The sequence below is a fragment of the Leptonychotes weddellii genome, chromosome 1, assembly GCF_054177405.1.
Source record: "Leptonychotes weddellii isolate Sample4059 chromosome 1, ASM5417740v2, whole genome shotgun sequence".
In the NCBI taxonomy this organism is placed as follows: domain Eukaryota; kingdom Metazoa; phylum Chordata; class Mammalia; order Carnivora; family Phocidae; genus Leptonychotes; species Leptonychotes weddellii.
In genome coordinates, this window is record NC_138369.1 from 10264991 (window position 1) to 10286887 (window position 21897).

The window sequence follows — 21897 nt, forward strand, 5'->3', positions numbered from 1 at the left end:
AGGGCCACAAAATTTATGGTCGCCCAGTTCGGGAGGTCAGAAGTCTGAAATCAAGGTGTCCACAGGGTTGGATCCTCCTGGAGGCTCTGAGGGAGAATCCGTCCCGTGCCTCTCTTCGGGTGTTTGGTGGCTGCCAGCACCCCTCGGCCGTCCTTGGCTTGTAGACACGTCGCTCCAATCGCTGCCGCTCTTGTCACGTGTCCCTCTCCCCTTTGTCTCTCTGTGTGTGTCCTCTCCCGTTCTAGTAAGGACACCTACCAGTGGACATCGGACAGCCCTAAATCCGGGATGAACTCTTCTCAAGATCCTTAAGAATTACAGCTGCAAATAAGGTCACAATCGGAGGTTCCAGGGGACACATCCTCCGTGTGTGTGTGTTCGTGAAAAAACGTAACAGAATTTACCGTCTGAACCACTTCTAAGTGTCCAGTTTAGCGGTGTTAAGTACGTTCTCCCTGTTTTTTTTTTTTTTTTTAAAGATTTTATTTATTTATTTGACAGAGAAAGACACAGCGAGAGAGGGAACACAAGCAGGGGGAATGGGAGAGGGAGAAGCAGACTCTCCGCCGAGCAGGGAGCCCGATGTGGGACTCGATCCCGGGACTCCAGGATCATGACCTGAGCCGAAGGCAGTCGCTTAACCAGCTGAGCCACCCAGGCGCCCCACGTTCTCCCTGTTGTGCAGCCGTCACTGCTGTCCATCCCCAGAACTCTTGGAAACCTGAAACTCTACACCCATTAAACAGCTCCCCATTCTCCCTTTCCCCAGCCCCCGGCACCCACAATTCCACTGTCTCTCTGCATCTGACTACTCCTATACGTGGCACCTCCTATACGTGGCATCATACAATGTCTGTCCGTCCGTGGCCGGCGTCTTTCACTCAGCGTAACGTCCTCCAGGTTCATCCGTGTTGGAACCTGGGTCAGAATCTCCTTCCTCTTGAGGGCTGAAGAATATTCCAGTGTATGCACATGCCCCTGTTTTTCCCTCCATCCGTCAGCAGACACTTGGGTGCCTCCCACACTTCGCTTATTGTGATAGAGCTGCTGGGAACAGAGACGGGCAGATATCTCGAGACCCTGCTTTCGGTTCTTTCGGGGATATTCCTAGAAGTGGAATGGCTGATGCATATGGTGATTCTACGTTTACGTTTTGAGGAACCCCCATACTGTTTTCCACAGCGGCTGCACCATCGCAGCAGGGCACAAGGGTTCCAATTTCTTCCCATCCTCACCAACACGTGTTTTGGTTCTCTTGATAGTAGCCCGTGGACATATCCTTTTGGGGAACACCATTCAGCCCACTACACACGTAACTGAGCTCTCCCTGCACACACAGGGCCAGTGGCAGCCTCTGTGTCCCGCTCTGCTGCAGGCCTTCTCAGAGCCTTGAATATGCCGAGAAGCCCCAGTCAGTGATGTGCCGGCGCTGTAGCGTTTTCCTGGGGTGTGACTGTGCATGGCCCACCCGTCAGCCTCGTGGGGGAGGCTGGTGGGTGCATGGGGTCCCTCAGCCATGCTTGAGCTTTGCCAAGTTTGGAGGCTGGGGGCATCCTGCAGAGGCACCTGATCAGGCTGTGGGGGTTGAAACCCCGAAGCCAAAACCACAGAAAGTGAAGTTTCCTTCAACATCTTGTCTGGGTCTGTCGCTCAGATGTGAGAGTGAGGAAGTGGGACAGGGCCAGGGTGGAAACATGAAGAAAAGCAGAGAAAGCACCCCAGTCACAGGCTTAGGCAACAGCAGGTGGCCATGACGCCAGTGTTTCAGGAGGGGGGTGCCAAGAAGCAGAGGGAAGTGATGAGACAGACATGGGGACCCCATGTGGGGGGCTTCTGGGACATGTTACCTCTCCAACCCTCTCCCTGTAGCCGCAGATCTCCCTGCTCCAGACCTGCTTGTGTCTGCCCCTCACTAACCTCCCTACCTTGTGCTGTACTGGAACCTGTCAAACACATTCCCACCTCAGGGCCTTTGTGTGTGCTGTGCCCACGACCCAGTATTCTTTTTTTCTCCAGCTTTTTGCACAGCGTCGCCCTCACTTGCTTTGGGTCGCGGTGCAACATCACCTCCCCAATCCCACTCCACCCCTCGTACTTTCTACCTCTTCCTGTTCTATTTTTCTTTCTTAACTCTATCATTATCTGACAGTTTTGTTGGTGTGCCAACTGATGGTCCATGGGAGCTGGACCACGGTCAGTTTTGCCCACTTCTGCATCCCTGGCACATAGTTCAAGGATGACACTCAGGCTGGCAAGGAGTGATGTTTGTTGAGAGGAGAAATGAATCCTGGGGCATGGGTGAGGATTACAGTCAGATGTTCCTGGTGGCTTAAACAAAATGGAGGGTTAGCTCTTTTTCTGGAGGGAGGACACCCAGGGTTGGTGGAGCAATGTCATGAGAATGGGGAGCTGTTTAATGGGTGTAGAGTTTCAGATTTCCAAGAGTTCTGGGGATGACAGACCCCCATTTCCTACATCATAGTTGTGCCATTGTCATTTTGTGGTTTTACCTCATGGTCCAAGGTGGACTGCACATGCTCCAGCCATCACATCCACATTCCGGCCACTGGAACACAACACTCCCCTCATCTGAAAGTCTGTGAGACTCCCATTTGATCATATTTTCAGCCTGGAACACAGATTCTGCTCCTTGCCTCCCTTCCTTCCTTCACCCGACTGAGGGCTGCTCTCTCCCAGCCACTGGAAAAACAGGTGAAGGGGTAGGGAGATCCAACTAGCCTGATCCAGTCCGGAGCTATGTGCATTGATTGAGAACAGGCTGACAAAACAGGAACACAAGGGACGCATCGCACCAGTCCATGGCACACCAACAGCCCCCCACCTTCTCCCCCTGCCCCAGCACTGACCCCAGGAACTGGGGGTGTCTGTCCAGCTCTGCCTCCCCAGTCTGAGGTTGCTGGAGGCTGCTGGGTCAGTGCTGGATCCTCTCAGAACCCAGCATCACCCATCAGGGGGTAGGCACAGTGGAAGTGGGAACCAGGATTTAGACGCCCCATTCCCGACCATCCCCCTTCTCTGCCCCACATACCAACTGCTGCCAGTCCTGCCTGGTGTTGGCCCTGCATATCCCTCCTCCAAAGCTAGGATTCTAGTCTTCCATACCCCCAACCCACCCCTGGGTCTGCCCGGGCAGCCCCTGCAGAAACCAGCAGTTCTGAAGGCCTTGGCCCCAGGGGAACCAGGAGGACGCAGGTGCAGGGTGGGGCAGGGCAGGGTAGGAGTGGGGCGGGCATTCCCTCCCACCCCCGACACACACATTCACACAGGAGCCATGCTCTGGCTTCCCAGGCAGCTGGTCTCAGCAGCATCCAAGCTCCTCACCAGTTGCCTGGCTTCCAGGGTGCCCTTGAACCCAGAAACGTGGGGGCTGTGGGAGGGGAGGGAGTGTCTGCTTTGCTCTCGAGGGAGCCCCTAGAGACGGCAGCAGGATGGGTGGGCGGCCCTCGAGCCCCCTGGACAAGCGGCAGCAGCAGCACCTGAGGGGTGAGCTGGCATGGGGTGGGGTGGGAGTGGGGCAGGTGGGGTTCAGGGCTAAGGTTGCCCTACTAATGTGAATTCCAGATAAGTGATGAATATTCTTGTTTTGTATAAGTATGTCCCAAATTTTGCATGGGAGCATACTTATGTTAAAAAATGACACCTAATTGATCTGGAATTCACAGTTAATTGGTGTCCTGTATTTTTAATTGGTAAATCTGGTAACCCTATTCAGGGCATGGGTTCAGGATGAAGGCGAGGGACCAGGTGAGAGGTGGCTCAGCCAGATCTCCTGGGGTGATTTTCCTAGGTGGGAAGGGACCAGCAGGGGGAAACAGGCTCAGTTTCTGATTCGAGACTAAGAGGGGGCTGGTGGCTTTACATGGTTGAGCACCTACTATGTGCTGGTTACTGGGGACACAATGGGGTTGAGAATGGTTCCACCCTTCCTGGGTTCATGATCTAGACCAGGAAAGAAGATTAAGTTATCATTACAAGAATGGCAGTTGACTAAGCACGGGGGAAAACCCGTAGGTTCCTCAAGTCGGGGGAAGAAGAAGGGGTGGGTAATTGCCCACTGAGGAGATAATGCTCAAGCCAGGGCTGGAGGGTTGTGATGGAGTTGGTGGGTGGGAGATGTGGGAAAAGCATCCTAGATAGGGGGAACAGCATGTCCACAGGCATGTGGCGTGTCTTGCAAACACTCACACCCAGACCATCCAAGTTCGCACCATAGCCCTGCCTTCACTCTCTGTGTGACCTTGGGTGAATGACTTCGTCTCTCTAGGTCTCATTCCCTTATCTGTAAAACAGGAATAGCAACAATGCCTACCTCATGGAACCATTGTGAAGATTCAGTAAATTACTCTATGCCATGTTGTTGTTTTTTTTCCCTATAGGTGCTTAAACAAGATATTTATTTCTCTTGCCTATAGAGAGGTACAGTGGCAGGAAACCTGGTAAAAGTTAGACACCTGAACTCCTTCCACATCATGGTTCTACCATGTGTGGCTTCTGTGCCTAAGGCCACCTCGTGGCGCATAATGACTGCTGAAGCTCCAGCCATTGGGTCCGCATTCCAGGCAGCAGGATGGATTTATGTCTTAGATACAGCCAAGTGCACACATCTTAGGGGAACAGCTTGAAGGACTCTAACACTTGTGTGATCACTTCCTATGAGGATGCAGAAAGTTCTCTGGTGCTAGGGTGAGGCTTTTAAAAGATTTTGAAACTCTCCCCAGGGAAGGGGCCAGAGGAAACTTGGGTGGGATGGATTAGTTCATTATCTTGATCATGGTGATAGTTTCTTGGGTGTGTAAAGGTGTCAGATTTCATCAGATTGTATGCTTTATGCAATTAAAGTTTATTGTGCATCAGTTACAAATTAAGCCTGAGTCACTTAATTCCCCCGCCCCCTGCCCCCACGTGGATAGAAACAGTCTGGACGGTGAGTGGAATTTGGAGCACGTCTTGTTGGGCACCTTTGGGGCGATGGCGGGAGCTCACATGGGGGTCTCTCTGCCTGTTCTGCCCTCCCCAGGCAGGTCTCCGGGGCCTGATTCCACCACCTTACTGTCCCCTTGCCCCTGCAGGCCAGGTGGACACCCTGCTGAGGAACTTCCTGCCCTGCTACCGCGGGCAGCTGGGAGCCTCTGTCCTGCGACAGATCTCCCGCGAGCTGGAGCCCCGGGAGCCAGCCGGATGCCAGCTGATGCGCAGTAAAGTGGGTGCCGCAAAGGGAGGGGGGCTGAGTGAGGGAAGCTGGGGGGGCGGCTTTGGTTCAGTTGGGAGCCTCCTTCCACCTTGACCCTAGGGGGCGCCAAGACCTGAGGAGACTGTTTAAAAATTCATTCTTTGAACAAACATTCCCTGGGCACCTACTGCAGACCATGCCCTAGGCTAGACACCGGCGGCGGGCGGGGGGGGGCACAGCAGTGGTGGTCGAAGATCCTGCTCTGCACCCGCCTCCAGGCTCACAGTCTGTTGGGGGGAGAAATGAGCAAGCAAGTTAACAGGTCATGATGCAGGATGACTTCTGATAGATGCTATGAAGACAAGATGAAAGGCAGTGTTGAGGGGCAGGGGGTTGGGGTTCAGGGAGGGCCCCTCTGAGCTGAGATGTAACGAATGAGAAGGAACCAGATCTGGAAGCCAGAGTGGGAAGGGAATTCTAGGCAGAGGGGACAGCCCATGCAAAAGCATGCCCATTGGACCCTCAAACCTTTGCACATGTGGGGCCCTCTGCCTGGTGCTCTCTTCCTGTTCTTCCTCATGCTCCAGCCACGCTTCTTCCAAGAAGCCTTCCTTGATCACCACAGCCCCTTCCTGGTTTGGGTGCTTCCTCTGGGATCCCCATCCCGCTGCTTTTCCAGGGAAGCCTTGGGTCACACATCTGCCTCCCTCACTTGTCTGCCCTGTGAGGGCAGGGGCCAGGTCTGTCCCCCTCCCCCTCCCCCATATCCCTTGTGCTCACCTGGTGCCTGCACAGAGTAGGAGCTCAAGAAGAGTTTATCGATGGAACTTAAGAGTGTGGAGCTGCCTGGCTCAGCTCCAGATGTCTCCTGAGCCAACAAATGGCTCCACGTGCCCCGTACGACTCCCCCAGTCCTCACCAGCCTGCGAAATGAGTCTTCGACCAGTGAGGAAACTGAGGCACAGAGAGGTAAGGTGACCTGCCTGAGGTCACCCTGCCAGGAAGAGGCAAGGCATGATTTGAACCTGGAGTCCATGCTGGTTACTGACCCTGGGTCCCTGCCCCAGTCAAGGGCTCTCAGTCTTCCCATCTTTCTCAGATGCTTCTTTTCCCAGTTGTGCCTGACCTGGGCTGGAGGCTTCCCCCACCCTGTGGACACAGAGCCTTCTCTCACCTGGGGCTCTCCCTGTCATGCTTGGGGCATCACAGGACCCCAGGTGTGGTCCCACCTGCACCTTTTGCCACCTGTAGGTTCTGGCCACCTGGGCCCCGGGCACAGTTGACATTGGGGTTCAAGCAGGGTGGGGGATTTCCCCTTGCTTCAGTTTGAACATTTTATCATATACTTATTTTATATATCATTTCTATAACAATGTTTTTTTTTAATTTTTTAAAGACTTTATTTATTTGACAGACAGAGACACAGTGAGAGGGAACACAAGCAGGGGCAGTGGGAGAGGGAGCAGTAGGCTTCCCGCGGAGCAGGGAGCCTGATGCGGGGCTCGATCCCAGAACCCTTGGGACCGTGACCTGAGCCGAAGGCAGACGCTTAATGACTGAGCCACCCAGGCGCCCCTATAACAATGTTTTTTTAAAGGATTTTATTTTATTTTTTAAGTTTTTAAAATTTTTTATCTGTTTATTTGAGAGAGAGACAGAGACAGAGATAGCGAGAGAGGTGGGAAGAGAGAGAGAGCAAGAGAACTGAGCAGGGAGCCAGACACGGGGCTCGATCCCAGGACCCTGGGATCATGACCTGAGCCGAAGACAGACGCTTAACCGACTGAGCCACCCAGGCGCCCCTCTATAACAATGTTCTAACAATATTATTATGAAAAATCTCAGGCCTCAGAGAAAGTTTGGAGAATCATTCAACAAACACCGGAGTTTCTACTGCCCCATCGAAGAATGAAAACATCACAAATACAGTTAATTTTTTCATCGAATATTTATCGAGCACCATCTGTGCACTGGGCCTTGCTCTGGGACCCAGTGATGAAACAAAATGCACACAATTCAGGTGGCCAGGTAGTGGGAAGAGTAACAAAGATAATAAAGTGATGTCCCACCCTGCCCAAGGGAGGGGTCTGTGGACAGAGGACTGGCTGTTTCGAATGAAGGCGAACTACACCTGCTCCATGACCCACCAATCCCTCTTGTATCAGTTAGCTAACACCGCGTAACAACACATCACACCGTCCGTGGCTGGAGACAACCCACGTGTATTACCTTACAGTTGCTGTGGGTCAGGAATGTAGACACAGCCTCCCGAGTTCTTTCTTTTGGGGTCTCTCACAGGCTGCAATCAAGATGTTGGCCAGGGCTGGGGTCTCCTCTGAGGCTCAAGTGGGGAACAGTCCGCTTCCAAGTGGGGGCTGTGGGGGGATTAAATCAGTTTGTATGTGGAAGTGTCACAAACAAGTGCATGCTCTCAGCATGTGAGAAAGAACAGAGGTGACATAGCAACAGCACCTGACCTCCCTGTACTTGGTGGAGGCTGGGATGGATGGAGGGTGCTTTCTAAAGGTGGTCTGGACATGGGGACACTGGTTTGTGCCCCTGACATCCACCGACCCCTCCTCCTGCAGAAGCTTCCCCGAGTCCGTGAGCACCGAGGGCCTCTGACCCAGTTTGGGGGCCACCCACCTCGGTGGCAGCCGATCTTCTGTGTCCTGCGTGGGGATGGCCGCCTGGAGTGGTTCAGCCACAGGGAGGTAAGCAAGTGTCTCTTGTCTCTTCCGTTCTGGCCTCACCATCCCACTTCCCTCAGCATGGGTTTGGGGTCCAGCTCCCAACGTGGTCCTCTTTCCTTTCTTCAGTTACCTAGTATGAATTGAGGGTCCCTATGAGATTGGCCTGGGATGGGTGACCATCTCTTGCTGGGCTGGGTAGGTAAACTGAGGTCCAGGCCAGGAGTAGGGATTTACACATGGTCATCAGCAGAGCTGAGGTTGAAACTGTGAGAGGCCTCTGCGTATCACATCTGGCTGGGAATTTGGGCAGGTCATTTGTGCCCCTGGGACTCGGTTTCCACCTCTGTGAAATGGGATGATGGTGGTCCAGGCCACACGGGGCTGTGAGGATTTAGTGAAATAATCCTCAGACAATATTTGGGACTAGCCTAGCACACAGTGGGTGCGGGGTGCTTGACTACAGGGAGCGAGGGAGAGTGGGTGGAGGACTTCCCTAGCTAGCCCTAAGCCTTCCCCCGATCCCACAGTTGGGACATGGAAGGCACCGTTTAGACCTGTCCCAAGCTGGTTCTCTGGATGCCTTTCATAGGAATATGAAAATGGGGGCCATCCCTTGGGTTCCATGGCCTTGACTGGGTATACTGTCCTGACTTCCCAGCGTGAATATCTCCGCCTATTGGATACTCTCTGCCCAGTCTCCTCAGGTAAGTTTCCTGGGACCTCAAGAGCAGGTTTCTTTAGTTTAGAATTGTTGACAGTTGGGGCCAAATCATTCTTTGCAGGGAGGGGGACACCCTGTGCATTGCAGGATGTTGAACAACATCCCTGGCCTCCACCCACTTGATGGCAGTAGCACCCCGCCCCCCCCATGAGAGGTGTGACAATCAAAAATATCTCCAGACATCATCAGGTATCCGCTGGGGGCAGTATTGCCTTTGGGTGAGCACCCCAGCTCTAGCAAGAGAAATATCCACTCTCATCAGAAACAGAAGGGGACTTAGAACATTGGACCAGAATCGAAGTAGCAAGGGTAAAACAATAAAACCTGGGTTCGGTGAGCACATGGGGAGATGGGCACTGGTGGGTGGGCTGCGGTTGAAGGGCTGGGGTGACCAGCGATTTCTGCCTTCCGGATTCCTGCATCTTCCTGTGGTCCCATCTATCACTCTGGAAATCAGAACCAAACACTGAGGATTTAGGACACCCCAAATTAATTAACCAAAAAGAAATTCACTCATTATGTCCCCCCCCAACAATCCCCCCAACAGTCCTCCCAATAATATCTCATTGGTATCACTTTTAAGCCCATTTTATAGGCAGGAAACCCGAGGTTCAGATAGAAAAACTGCGCCCTACACATAGAGCTAGCAAATGATTTGGCGGGGTTTGAATCTGGACCTGGCTGAGCCCCCAGGGCAAGCAGGGCTCAGATCACGTGCCCACTCAGCTTGATTGGTGGTGTGGCTGCCCAGGCCTCCGGGTTAAGGAGGATCCTGAGGCTGGGAAACAATGCTGGGATGGATTGCTGATGTCTGTCTGCCATGGGCCCACCTCCCTCGGGGACTGAGCTAGAATCAGGAGAGTGCAATTATGAAAGCGTGGTTCATCCTTACTGAGCAACTGCCCACGCTGGGGGCTCCTCTAAGCGTGTCATGGGTGTTTTCTTCTAGTGAACGAATGATTGTAGAGTGAGTGCGTGAATGAAGACACAATCTCCTCTGCCCGCTTGCAGGAGAGCATACGCAGGAAGAGTCTGACCCCCTCCTGGAAATGCCGGTGAACTTCCCCCTATTCCTGCAGCACCCCTTCCGCCGGCACCTCTGTTTCTCTGCAGCCACGGGAGAAGCGCAGCGAGCCTGGAGGCTAGCCCTACAGGGTGGCATCCGGCTTCGTGGCACAGGTGGGTCCTGGGAAAGGCCAGGCAGCTGTGGGTCTTGGAGTCTGAGGTAAGGTAGCTAGCTGCCCCTGCTGGCCATGGGGTCATCGTCTCCAAGTGTCTAGTTTCTTCACGAAATGGATTGTGGGGGGAGACAGAAGCGACAACTGGCAGTTACAAGTGACCTGGGCTGCAGGGCTGCGCTGGGGACACAGCCTTGTGGCGGCTTAGCCTGGGAGATCAGGGAGGGCTACTCGGAGGAGGGGAGGAAGGGAAGTCAAGCCTGGGGTCTGACAAGGATAAGGGGCCAGCTAGGTGAAGAAGGGGAACGGGACCGACACATATGTTGAGCAGGTTGTTGAGTGCACAGATGTACCTATGTGGAGGGGCAGCCCGGGCTGTGACTGTCCACAGCGGATGCTTTTTCCTAAATCGTATTATAAAGGTGCCTTATGGGCGGGTGATGGTCCTGGGGCACCGTGTTCCCTGCAGAGGGCACTGCTTGTGCAAGGGTCAGGAGATGGGGGAGCCTTGGGCGTTCTGGGACCTGGTGAGGAGGTCGAGGGCTTCCTTCCCGGGGCGATAGGGAGCCAGGCGGAGGTGAGAGCAGGGGAGGAGTGGGCTGGCACTGAGGAGCTGCCCCCTCAGTCCTGCAGCGAAGTCAGGCCCCCGCTGCCCGTGCCTTCCTGGACGCCGTAAGACTCTATCGGCGGCACCAAGGCCACTTTGGCGACGACGATGTGACCCTGGGCTCGGACGCCGAGGTCAGTGCCAAGCAAGGCCGTCCCCGGGACCCTCTAGGCCCGCCGCAGCGCTCACGGTCCCCTCTCCCGCAGGTGCTGACCGGGGTGCTGATGCGGGAGCTGCTGCCCGCGCTGCGAGCCCAGACCCTGCCCGGCCTGCGGGGGCCCGGGCGCAACCGTGCCTGGGCCTGGACCGAGGTAGGCGCGGGGTCGCGGGGGTGGGGCCGGGACACGGAGGGGGACCGGACCCGGGGGCCCATCTCCCCCCTCCTCGCCACTGTCCCCTAAACTCTCTCTGCGTCTCTCTGCGTCTCCGTCTCTCTGTTCTCGCACCCCCGCCCCATCTCGGCTCCCTCCCGCGCCTCTGGCCCGTGTGGGGTCCCCTCGGCCGGGCCGGGCAGCTCCTAGACGCAGTGCACGCCGCCGTCCTGGCCCGGGCCTCCGCCGGGCTCCGCGCCTTCCAGCCGGAAAAGGACGAGCTGCTCGCGGTCCTGGAGAAAACCCTCCGGCCCGACGTGGACCAGATACTGCGGCAGCAGGAGCGCTTGGCGGGGAGGCTGCGGGGTGAGCCCAGGGGGCGGGGCCTGGGCGGGCAGGGGCGGGAACGAGAGCCTGAGAGGTGGCAAGCGAACCGGGTGGGTGTAAGGGGTGGGGCCGAGAATCCCGACCCGAGACCCAGCTGGGCAGAGCAGGGGCAGGGGCCGGGGCGGGGTTGGGGCGGGGGGGAAGGAAGGGGAAGAAAGGGCGGGCGGGCACAAGGGACTGGGTCTCAGTGAGAGTCTGGTCGTGGCCGAGGCTCCAGGATGCGAGACAAGGGCGGGGTCAAGAGGGAGGTCCGGGCGTGGAAGGGCGTTGGGTTAGGAATGGAGAGAGGGACACCCAGTCGGGAGACTGGTGGAGGCACAGGCAGTGACAGACCTGACCCGGGATATCCCGGTCAGATGGCGGAGGCTCCCACTCCGCTCAGTAACCAAGAGAACCGGGTTGGAATCCGGACTCTCCCTCTGGGGCGTGGGACTTGGAGCTGATTGCTGCCGTTCTCAAAGCCTCAGTTTTCTCTGGTGTGAAATGATAGAAGAGGGTGCACAGAGTCTGAGCTCCTGTCCGCCTCGTGCTGAGCCCAGAGCCGCCTCCACCCCCTTTGCGGAGCCCCTGTGGAGGAGACCCAGGCTAGTGTCTTCCACTCCCAGTCGAGGTCCAGCGCCCCCTGGAGTCGTGCCTGCGCGGGAAGGTGGACACACAGCTGTCCCTGGTCACGCAAAAGCTGCTGAGCACCATGGAAGCCGTGCTCTCGGCAGTGCAGACCCTCCTAGCTCAGGGCATGGACCGCCTGTCTCGCCATCTGCGTGGGAACTCCTCTGGCACGCAGCTGCGCAAGGAGGTGAGCTCCAGTGTGTGCGTGTGTTTGTGTGTGGGGGGGGTGTTCATCCGATGGACCGGCAGTGTGTTAAATTTACAGAAGAGTTGCATGAACTGTTTCATCTTTCTGTTTGAAAACCTCTTTTGAAAACCTTTCTTGAACTTTGTTCTAGGCTGCTTTTTACTTATTGTAGATCACCACGCTATGGTCACTGGGGGCACAGTTTAAAACATGGTTGGGGGGAGGAGTAAAATGACAAGAATAGCATTTTAGCAACATGAGTCTGGAGTCACCTACCCTCAAATTCCTCCTCTTCCCATTCCCTTGTTGTTGGAGCCCACCCCATTCCCTAAGCCAGCGAATTCTGCTCCACACAGGTCACCTCAGTTCTTCTGATATTAAATGAAGACCTACTAAGAGCCAGGAAAACTTCAACTCATTAAGCTTCTGTTTCATAATCATCTCCTCCAGGAACTTTCCCTGCTCCCTCTCTGCATCCACAGCTACTTGTGTTTCCTTCCTCACAGATGGGTTTACATGCCCCTGTAGTTGTTTGTCTATAGTTTATCTCCCCCAACTTTTCTGTGAGCTCCTTGAGGCCAAAGACCATATTGGATTACTTCATTTCTGCAGCTGCAGAGCCCCCCAGCACAGAGAGGGCATCAGGTGGTGGGTGTAGATGTGACAAGGGCTGAGTGTGCCTATTTCCTCTCAGTCATGCCAGCACTGCATGTTATCCATTTTTTTCAGGTTTTACCATTTTATGTCTATCACACCATACCTGTTACTTTTATTATGCATTTTTGGGGTAATGACTGAGGTGGGATGTATTTCCATTTGCATTTCTCCTACTATGAATTGGCTGTGAGGTCCTTGGCCCTGCTTTTCCATCAACTGATGGTGCTTTTCTCACCTGCCTGCCACTGGAGCCCAGGTTTACTCATTTGGGGAGATGCCATGGGACCCAGAGCTGATGCAGACCTGCTACCATGAGGCTGAGCGAAGCCAGGGGCACCTAGGGCAGCTGGTGGTGCCATTTGGCTTCCTTGGAACACAGAGCCTGGTGTTTGGGGCCCAGGATCTCGCACAGCAGGTGAGGGGGAGAAGGAGGCTGAAGGAGGCAGGGGCAGCAGAGTCCACTGAACAGGTGCTAGGGAGACCGTGATGACCAACAGACCTAGCCTCCCTCACTGGGCTCACATGTGGTGGACAGGGCTGTGGTGCAGACACACGAGGTGCTATGGGAGCCCTGAGGAGGTGCTCGATTCATGTCCAGTTAGGAGGACCTCCAGGAGGAGAGGACTTCTGAACTGAGACAGCAGGGGGAAGAATGGGGGTGGGGTATGTCCTGGGTAGAGGGAAAATTGTGGATCAGCACCCGGAGGTGAGGGAGTTTGCCTGCATGTGGAGGAAATGAAGCCATTTAGAGATATTGGGTTGTAGGTTTCAATCGAGGGCAGAAAGGTGGGAGATGTGCCAGCAAGGTGGATGGGCAGATAGGTCAGGGACTTGAATATGGGGCTAAGGGGCCAGGCTCTGTCCTGAGGGCAATGGGGAGCACCAGCAGGTGTGTGAGCAGGTGAGGGGTGTGATCAGATTCAAGATTTAGGAAGCCCTACCTGCGGAAGGGGGACTGTTGGGGGCAGGAGTAGAAGAGGCAAGAAGGAGGCCTGAACCAGAATGGGTGCTGTTGATGGAGAGAAGTGGGGTGTGTTTGAAGGCCAAGGGAATGGGACCTGCTAATTGACATGGTGAGTGAAGGAGACAGGGACTGAGAAGACCAAGTGCTGCCTAGTACAGTTGTTCAATTTGTACACTGCACAAGAGCACTCAGACAAGGAGGCTGAACTCCGACCAGCTCTCTGCTCCCCAGACTGAGCACCCTGGCACCATCTTCCAGAGGGGAGGGCACTTTCTGCTAGATTACACATAGGTTCCCACTGATTGCCTGACTCCCAAGTCCTGAGTGGAGGGAGATGCTGTTTCTTGAGACAAAAAGGAGGTTGGGGAAAAGTGGCTGGTCGGGTCAGTCTGGATGCTGAGAAGGGTCAGCCAGGTAGTCGCAGGGCCCAGAAGGCCGCAGCATGGATTCCCAGGGGGCTTATCAGATGCTCTTCCTGCAGCTTATGGCCGACGCCGTGACCACCTTCCTACAGCTGGCGGACCAGGGTCTGACCACAGCCCTGGACTGCACCCAGGCTGCCCAGCAGCTGGAGAAAGTCCGGGGACGTGTGCTGAAGGTGAGGTCCGCCGGGAGGGCATGGGAGTGGGCCTGCCTGCTCCGATGGCCACTGGACCGGCCGCTGTGTGTGTCCGGCAGAAGTTCCAGTCGGACAGCAGCTCGGCGCAGAGCAAGTTCATCTGTGGGTGGCTACTCTGCATCTTCTTGCCCTTTGTGTTGCACCAGATGGAGGGGAGCTGCAAAGTGGTGAGTAAGAGGGCACGTGTGTGCACATCCTAGAGGACAACCAAGTGTCTGTCTCTTTCTATAAAGTGGGCAGCGTGCTCTCTCCGTCGGAGTCACTGTGACCATAAGAGACTCTTGTTCCCTAAGCCTTGTGGTTGGGGTGGATGGCTCTTCTGGGCTCCCACAATGCCCTCTGCTTCTCCCATGAGAGTGCTCAGCGTCTGTCATTTGAGAGCTGCAGTGGGGGCCCAGGCATCGTATATCAGTGGGTGACATGGGCTTCAGGGAAGGGAGGAGGCAAAGAGGGAATGTGTGTGTGTTGGGGGGTTTGCCGGGTGGTCAGGGAGGCTCTCGGTGAGAATGATACCTGAGAAGCAGTGAACTGAGGGCATGAGCCGTGTCCTGGGGAAGCGTGGTCTGGGCAGAAGGCCACAGCATGTGCAAAGACCCTGAGGTCGGACGGTGCCTGGTGTGTGGGAGGAATAGTGAGGAGGCGCGCATGGCTGGAGCTCGGTGAGTGAGGGCGTAGGAAGGGAGCAAGAGAGAAGGTCACAAGGGCCTGGTCACACAGGGGTGCCAGGCAGGGGTCTGCCTCAGTTGCTGACAAGATCCTCTCGCCGAGGCAGTTGGGTGGGAGGGCTAGCAGAGATAGCCGCACTATTCCCATTGAGATATGATGTGCTGTGTTTCACTGATCCCCACAACAACCTGAGGGAATATGGATCAAGGAGTCCATTGTAGAGATGAGGAAATTTAGTCCCAAGGTCCCCCCGCCGCTAATCAGGGTCAAAGTTACAACCCTCCCCTCCAGCCCAGCCCCTCAGCCGCCTCTGTTCCAGGAGCTGCTTGAGTTCGAAGGAGACGTCCTTGCCGTGGGCAGCCCGGCTCTGACCATCGAGGGCATCTCTAAAGACATTGTCCAGGGGGTCCTGCTGCAAAGGATTGACAGAGGTGAGCCCCATTCCTCTATGGCTCAAGGAAGCCTGGTGACCCCTGGCTGTGTGTACCATGCTCTACCACGTTCCCCATCACCTCTTACTTTCTGTTAACACTAGCCCCAGGGTAGAACTGGGACAGATGGGGACTAGGGTGAGTGAGTCTTCGAGGGGCAGTGATGGAAGTTCCCTAAAGGAGGGGGCATTGGAGCAAGGCTGTGAGGGGTGTGTAGGAGTTCTCAGGATGAAGGGAAGGAGGCAAAGTTCAGAAACTGGGGGTAGACATTTATATTTATTCATTCAGTAACCACTCCCTGTTCTTTCTGGGCTGACACTGAAACCCCCAGAGTTCTTGGATCTTCTGGGCTGGGGAGCAGCTCCAGAACCATCTCTTCTCCTTCTTTCTTCATCAGTTTGTTCATGACCTAATGCCTGAGACTGCAGAGATGTGTGCTGGGATGAGCGATGTGAGACTGAGGGCATGTCATGGCATCCACGTGGCTGATGCAGAGGACATGAAGGAGAATGGAAGGAGAGGAGGCTGGGGGCTGCCGGGGCAGGTGTGCAGGGCCTGAAATAACAGGCAGAGGAGGTTAGGCTTTATTGAGCAGGCAAGGGGGAGCCATGGAGAGTGTGTGAGCAGAGGGCAACAGTGACCATCCTGGAAGCCAGGGAGGAGGCTGAGGGCACAGTCCTGGAGGTGAAGGATGGACTCAGGCAGCTCTCCTCTTTCTTGGGAGAATCCAAAGACAGTAGGGTTCTGGGAGCCAGGAGATGAGGGTGAGGATGTCCTTGGTCTTTGGGCATCCAAACAAAAAGAACTAAATTCCTTTAGAAAAGGGATATTTTAATGGAGAAAAAGCTATTCTCTAATTGGAAAAAAAAAAATCCAGAAACAGCTAACTTCAGAGAGTTTCTGTTCCTAGAGGTTTTACATGTCCTTAATTGACTTGTAATGTCTGCTTGGAGTGCTATGTTGGCAGGTGGGGCTGGTAGGGGGCTCAGTGAAAGTGTGGGGATCAGCTAGCAATGTCTACCATGGGCACAGGTATGGAGAGAGGCTTATTTGAATATGGGTTCCTGGTTGAGACATTTCCTCCCATCCTTTGCCCTCTTGTGGCCTCTCAGAGAGAATGCATGGAATCCCCAGGTGGGTCCAAGGTTTTATCTCTCGCTTTAGAATTGAAAAAGGCCCTTGGTGCCAGTGACGTGTCTTGCACTCTGGATGGCTGCTCGGAGGCCCCATGGGACCAGACAGGAGTAGGTGAGGACCTCAAAAGCCCTTGGGCCATGCCAGTGAATTGTTGGGGGGTAGTGGGGCCTGGCATGGGGTGTAAGGGATGGTTGTAAGTGTGGATTCCTGGATGGAACAGCATATATATCTTATCCCCTGACCCAGCCAGGTTGGCCAAGCTCATGGTTAAAGGGCAATGGGGAGCCAGTGTTTGTCTGAGCCACAGAGGTACTCTCTGGCATGCATAGGAATTTGTGTCCCATTTCGTCTTGCCGGGACTAGGTCTCCATGGAGTCTCTCCCAGCAGCTACCAGTTCCCAACACTGCGAGGGGAGATTGTGGTGATGGGAGCCTTGGGTCCACCACAACAAGGGCTGCTCTGGGAGATGGGTATAGGGAGCCAGGCTCAGGGCCAGGGCAGCCTGGCCTACTGCAGGATCCTACAGCAAGCTCTTTGTTGGAGCAGTAAATGCATGTAGGGCTGAGGCTGACACTGCTGGTGGGGCAGGGATCCTCAACTCCAGCCGTGAGATGGAAATGTGTCATGGGGACTTCCCTGAAATGGGGCAGAAAACAACTGGTCCAACTAGAAGCAGACCGGTGGGCAGGACGGCTATAACCTGGATGTTCAGAATCCAGGGCAGGTGCAGGGATTCTGGAACAGCTCACAGCTCAATCCCCTTGTGTATTGCTATTGTGAGAGCCAACTAAGCAGCTCCCACATTTTTCAGCCACAGAAACTCCGAGATAATATGTGTTGTTTTTAGCTGCTAACTTTTGGGATCATTTGTTACACAGCAATAGCTAACTAATACACTAATACATTGCTGATCTGGGGTAGCCTCCCGTAGTTGATCACTGTAGATAAACTGATGAATATACATAAGTGCTGGGATAAATGGAGATTAAACTGTCTTAGAAAGACTTCTAGGTGTCAGAATATTTGGGGATTCGCAAGTGAGGATGAGGGATTGCAAATGGGCCCCTTAATCTATTTGACCAGAATCTAACCAATGATGGCCATTTTGCTTCTAGTCTTCCAACTAACTGTTAATGTTACAGGGAATGACCTTGTACATACTTTCCAGGCAAGTGCAGGTCTCTGTGGGTAAATCACCCAGTATGAAATCTCAGGGTTTTGAGCATTTGTGTTTGGTGTTTCAACAGCAGTCTCCAGAGCACTCTCCACCAGTCTGGTCCCACCTGGTGACCCTTACCTGTGTGCAGGTGGCCCATTTCCCCACAGACTGCACAGGCTACCAGCTGACTCAGGATTTCTCAGATCTTCTGAGTGAATAATGGCATCTTGGCATCATTTTTATGAGCATGTCTTGTTGGAGATGAGATTAAGCATCTTTTTGTGTGTTTAAGAACTGTTTTTAGCTTCTTTTCTGTGAAACTTTGTTCCTCTCCTTGGCCCACGTATCTTCTGGGCGCTTGTCATTTTCTGCTCAGTTTCTTTTGCTAGGCTTCCATTTACTGAGCATTTACTCTGTGCCAGGCATTTGATGTGTTTTGGCATCCTGATGACACTTTCTATTTTACAGATGAGGAAGCTGAGGCTCAGAGAGGAACTTGCCCTGAGCAGCCAGGCTCTGGTACCGAGGTCCAGTCACTCTGCCCGCTGCCTCCTCCTAGAACATTCCACAGCTGAGTCTTTGGACACCTCAGTCCTCGTTCCCATTGGATAAATGTCTACTAGTGGAATTTCGGAGTCAAGCATATGCACCATTTCAAGGCTTTTATAACCCTCATACCTCCACCTCATTCCTCTCCAGAAAAGCTGGCCTTTTTTTTTTACACTCCCATTAGCAGCATTTGTGCATATTCTCCATATCCTTTCCAAACACTAGAAATTTTCACAAAAGAAAAAATGTCAATTTGAGACACACACACATTTCATTGTTTAGTTTGAATTTCATTAATGATTACACTGAACCTAAAAATATGTTTATTGGCCATTTTTATGTTTGTGCTTTTTGTTGTTGTTGTTTTTTAAGTGAATTGCATGTTCATGGCTTTTGCCTACTTTTCAGGAGAGTTTATCTTTTTCTTATTGATCTCTAATAATTCTTTGTATATTAAAGATATTAATGCTTTGTTATACAGGTTACAGGTACTTTTATTCTCAGCCTGCTGTGGACCTTTTGGGTTTGTTTATTTGCTCCAAATCTTAACTTGGTATCAAGTTTCCCAGCTGAGAGTGAAGCATTTGCTGACTTCCCTCTGCTTGCCAGAAGAGTCATCTGTCTACTGGGGGTTGGCAGCTTCTCCCTATCACAAGCCTTCCAGCTGCTTCCGGAGCAGATTCTGAGGGATTTCCCCAGGGTCCTTCTTGGTTCAGCTTTCAGAGGGGTTCAGCTTCATGGAGACAGTTTCCTCCCATTCCGCCCTGGAGTTTTCAGCCTCCCCAAAAAGGAAGATTTTCTTCACTTTTCCTGATTTTACTCTCCAACTCAAACTTCTGACATACATTTGTGCTTTTACAGCCCTTGTACAGCTGTTTTTGTTTGTTTGTTTTTTTAAATTTTTACCCAGAACGTGATGTTAGCTCTGTAAAATTAGAGCAACAAAAACTTGTCATCCTGCCCTCTGAGAAAATCACTATTTGCTTATGGTTCTAAAATCTTCCAGTCTTTTCTCAGTTTATCAGGGTATGGGATGTGTCTTGTCACTGTTTTTCTAACTTAATATGAATGATCCTTCCTTGTCAGGTCCATAGAGTGTAAAATGGTTTTTGCCATTTTGTTACAGAAAGTTTCAAAACATACCCCAGAAGTACACCCCTGTGTGCCCGCTCTCGGATTCAGCAGTGACCAAGTGTGGCCAGATCCCTTTCCTCCACTCCCATCCCTCACCCCCTTAGTCAATTGTATAACCAGTACATTTTAGGCTGTGTTTCCAAAATATTCAGCTAAAAACTGAACTTGAGCAAAGGACTGTTGTGGAAAAAATGTGGAGAACAGAAGCAAAGGAGAGAAATGAAATTGGAAGAAGGGGATGGACAAGTAGAAGGACATGCGGAGGAGGAAGGGCAAGTATCAGGTGACTCTGCTAGCCAAGCTGGGAGATTTGGGGCTTTTGGATCAAGTCCACCGCCCTGTCCTACTTCCTTAAGTTCAGGCCCTACTGTCCCTTGAGCACAAGGCCACATGACCTGGGCCCTGAATTTTACTTAACAATACTGAATCTTTTCCTCCCGACCACCATATGAACAAATGTATACCTGAGCATCCTTCTTAAAACTTAATTTTTAAGAATGACACAAAAACAATCAATAGAAAGTACATTAGAGTATGGGGAAACAATCCCCTGGTAGCATTTCTATGGAAACTCCCACCCTGCCTCCGGAGCGCGTGCTCAGCACTTGCAAGTATCACGTGGCTCCATCTGACGCCAACCCTGCGGGGTCGGTAAGACCCTATTTTACAGATGGACAAACTGAGGCTCACACTGGGAGCCCACGGTGGGGGCTGAATTTGAAGCCAGGTCTGGGGACGCCAGGGACCCCGCGCTTAATACCCACCAGCCCTTGAGTACATCCCTGTGAAACCAGGTCCTAACTAGCCAGGTCCGCCTGGTGGCACAGACTGGGTCCTATACAAATGGAAGTGGTATGGCGTATCAGGCGAAGGTCCAGGCTGGGGCAGGCGTCAGGAGGCACGGGGTGTTCTGAGCTCTGACACCTTTACGGCACTGAGTCACGTGAAATGGGAAAGCTAGGAGCGCTCTGTGCCTTTAAGGCGGGAGCTGGGGGCCGGGCGTCGGGGCGGGCCCGCCGACTGACGTGCTCCTGGCGGGAGTCGCGTCAGCAGCACTTCGTGCCTTTAAGGCCCTCGGGAGGAGGGGTCCGGGAAGGGGGCCCAGACGGCTGATTCACGCCAGGCACTCTCCTCCCCTTTAAGGCGCGCGGCAGGGCGGGGTCCGGTGGCAAGCTCAAGGCGCGGTTCGCGTCCGCCGTCAGAAAAGCGGCTTAAAGGCGACGCGTGGCGCGATGGCGGCGGCTCCACGCGCGTGCAGGCGGCGCTGGCGGCCGCGCCCGGTGCTGCTGCTGCTGCTGCTGCTGCTGGCGCTGCCGCCCCCGGGGGGCCCGCCGGGCGCCGCCGCCTACTTCCCGGAGGAGCGCTGGAGCCCCGAGTCGCCGCTGCAGGCGCCCCGAGTCCTCATCGCGCTGGTGGCGCGCAACGCAGCCCACGCGCTGCCCGCCACGCTGGGCGCGCTCGAGCGGCTGCGGCACCCGCGGGAGCGCACGGCGCTGTGGTGAGCGCGGCACCCGCCTTCCCCGCGCCGGGCCTGCCGCCCCCTCCCCGGCGGCTCCACCCCGCGCGCTGCCTGCTGCCCTGGCCCGGGGCTGGCCGGACCCACGCGTGTCCCCTGCTTGCTTCCCTCTTCGGAGCGGGCCAGACGCGCGGGCCCTCTGCTTGCTGTCCCTCCCTCCCCGTCTCTGTCCCGCCGCTGTGGGACTGACCGACCGCCCTCTGCTTTCCGGCCCCGCGGGTACGGCAGATCCGGGACCACTGGTGCCCAGCCCAGGACTGGGCCGCTCTGCCTGGGACTAACCCTCAAGCCGCCTTCGGAGCGCTCACAGCTCCAAAGAAGGGGAGCCCGGAGCCCCCACGCTCCACACTGCACTTCCACTAACAGGAAGTCTTTTCAGCTTCTGCTGCATTGGATCCTGAACCCAGCCTGAGTCAGATCCCCTGCCCTCTAACGAGCGTGGGTGGGTGGGTGCGTGGGTAACGGGACCAGGTGGCCAAGGGTCGGGAGTGGATCCTTCCCGCAAGGGGAATGGGGCAGAGCCATGTCGGCTGACTGGTGACTTCCCGCCTCCTGCCTCGGTTTCCTAATCTGGAAAATGGGGGCATTAATATAACTCTGGTTGCCTTCATCTCCGAAGATTAACCAGTTAATGCACGTGAGGCCCTGTGCCTGGCATCTCTGGCTTGGTGCTCAGTGACCAGAAATGTGGCTATTATTATATTGTCCTTACTAGTCACCGCTGCTGTTGTTGGCAACTTATTAACAACTTATTTGAGGGGATAGCAGCTCTCCTCTTCATGTGGACTCCTAAATGGCCCTCACCCCTCCATCCCAGATTCCCTAGCCTGGATAATGCAAGCACACAGTTGGTGCTTAAGAAATGTTTGTTGAGGGGCGCCTGGGTGGCTCAGTCAGTAATCCTTTGCCTTAGGCTCAGATCATGATCCCCGGATCCTGGGATCGAGCCCTGCATCGGGCTCCCTGCTCCACCGGAAGCCTGCTTCTCCCTCTCCCACTCCCCCTGCTTGTGTTCCCTCTCTCTCTGTGTCTCTGTCAAATAAATAAAATCTTTAGAAAAAAGAAAAAGGAAATGTTTGTTGAATTAATGAGGAAGCACAGGCCACTATGAGATGGTGTTGTTCATAAGAGAGAATCGAGGAAGGTGGGATGGGGGTAGATAATATATACATTTTTAAAT

The 21897-nt window shown here is 54.2% G+C and overlaps 2 protein-coding genes across 4 annotated transcripts in view; both read left to right on the plus strand.

The window, feature by feature from the left end:
- The first annotated feature begins 129 nt into the window (after positions 1-129).
- Positions 130-18937, plus strand: NIBAN3 (niban apoptosis regulator 3). 3 transcript variants are annotated; one of them, XM_081815285.1, is made up of 16 exons: positions 130-439; positions 659-3504; positions 5091-5221; positions 7780-7905; positions 8474-8588; positions 9617-9784; positions 10409-10524; positions 10597-10701; positions 10905-11067; positions 11694-11884; positions 12798-12956; positions 13987-14103; positions 14184-14291; positions 15110-15221; positions 16386-16469; positions 17987-18937. In XM_081815285.1, the coding sequence occupies exons 2-16, from the start codon at positions 3450-3452 to the stop codon at positions 18091-18093; spliced, it is 1857 nt and encodes a 618-aa protein (XP_081671411.1). In that variant the 5' UTR covers positions 130-439; positions 659-3449; the 3' UTR covers positions 18094-18937. The 3 variants fall into 3 exon arrangements, with proteins under 3 accessions (XP_081671411.1, XP_081671417.1, XP_081671424.1); XM_081815291.1 differs by lacking the exon at positions 16386-16469; XM_081815298.1 differs by lacking the exon at positions 659-3504 and having other exon boundaries at positions 130-332; positions 5096-5221; positions 17987-18520.
- A 1389-nt stretch (positions 18938-20326) lies between these two features.
- The window catches only part of COLGALT1 (collagen beta(1-O)galactosyltransferase 1), a 16779-nt gene continuing 15208 nt past the window's right edge, over positions 20327-21897 (plus strand). Inside the window, exon 1 of the mRNA XM_081805513.1 lies at positions 20327-20699. Coding sequence (XP_081661639.1) covers positions 20434-20699 — 266 coding nt within the window. The 5' untranslated portion in view covers positions 20327-20433. The remainder of the gene's footprint in view (positions 20700-21897) is intronic.

Coding starts and splice junctions, on each gene's coding strand:
- NIBAN3 (XM_081815285.1), top strand. CDS start 3,450: ATGGGTGGGCGGCCCTCGAGCCCCCTGGACAAGCGGCAGCAGCAGCAC. Junction 8,589..9,616: donor TCTCTGCCCAGTCTCCTCAG/GTAAGTTTCCTG, acceptor GCCCGCTTGCAG/GAGAGCATACGCAGGAAGAG. Junction 15,222..16,385: donor GCTGCAAAGGATTGACAGAG/GTGAGCCCCATT, acceptor CTCTCGCTTTAG/AATTGAAAAAGGCCCTTGGT.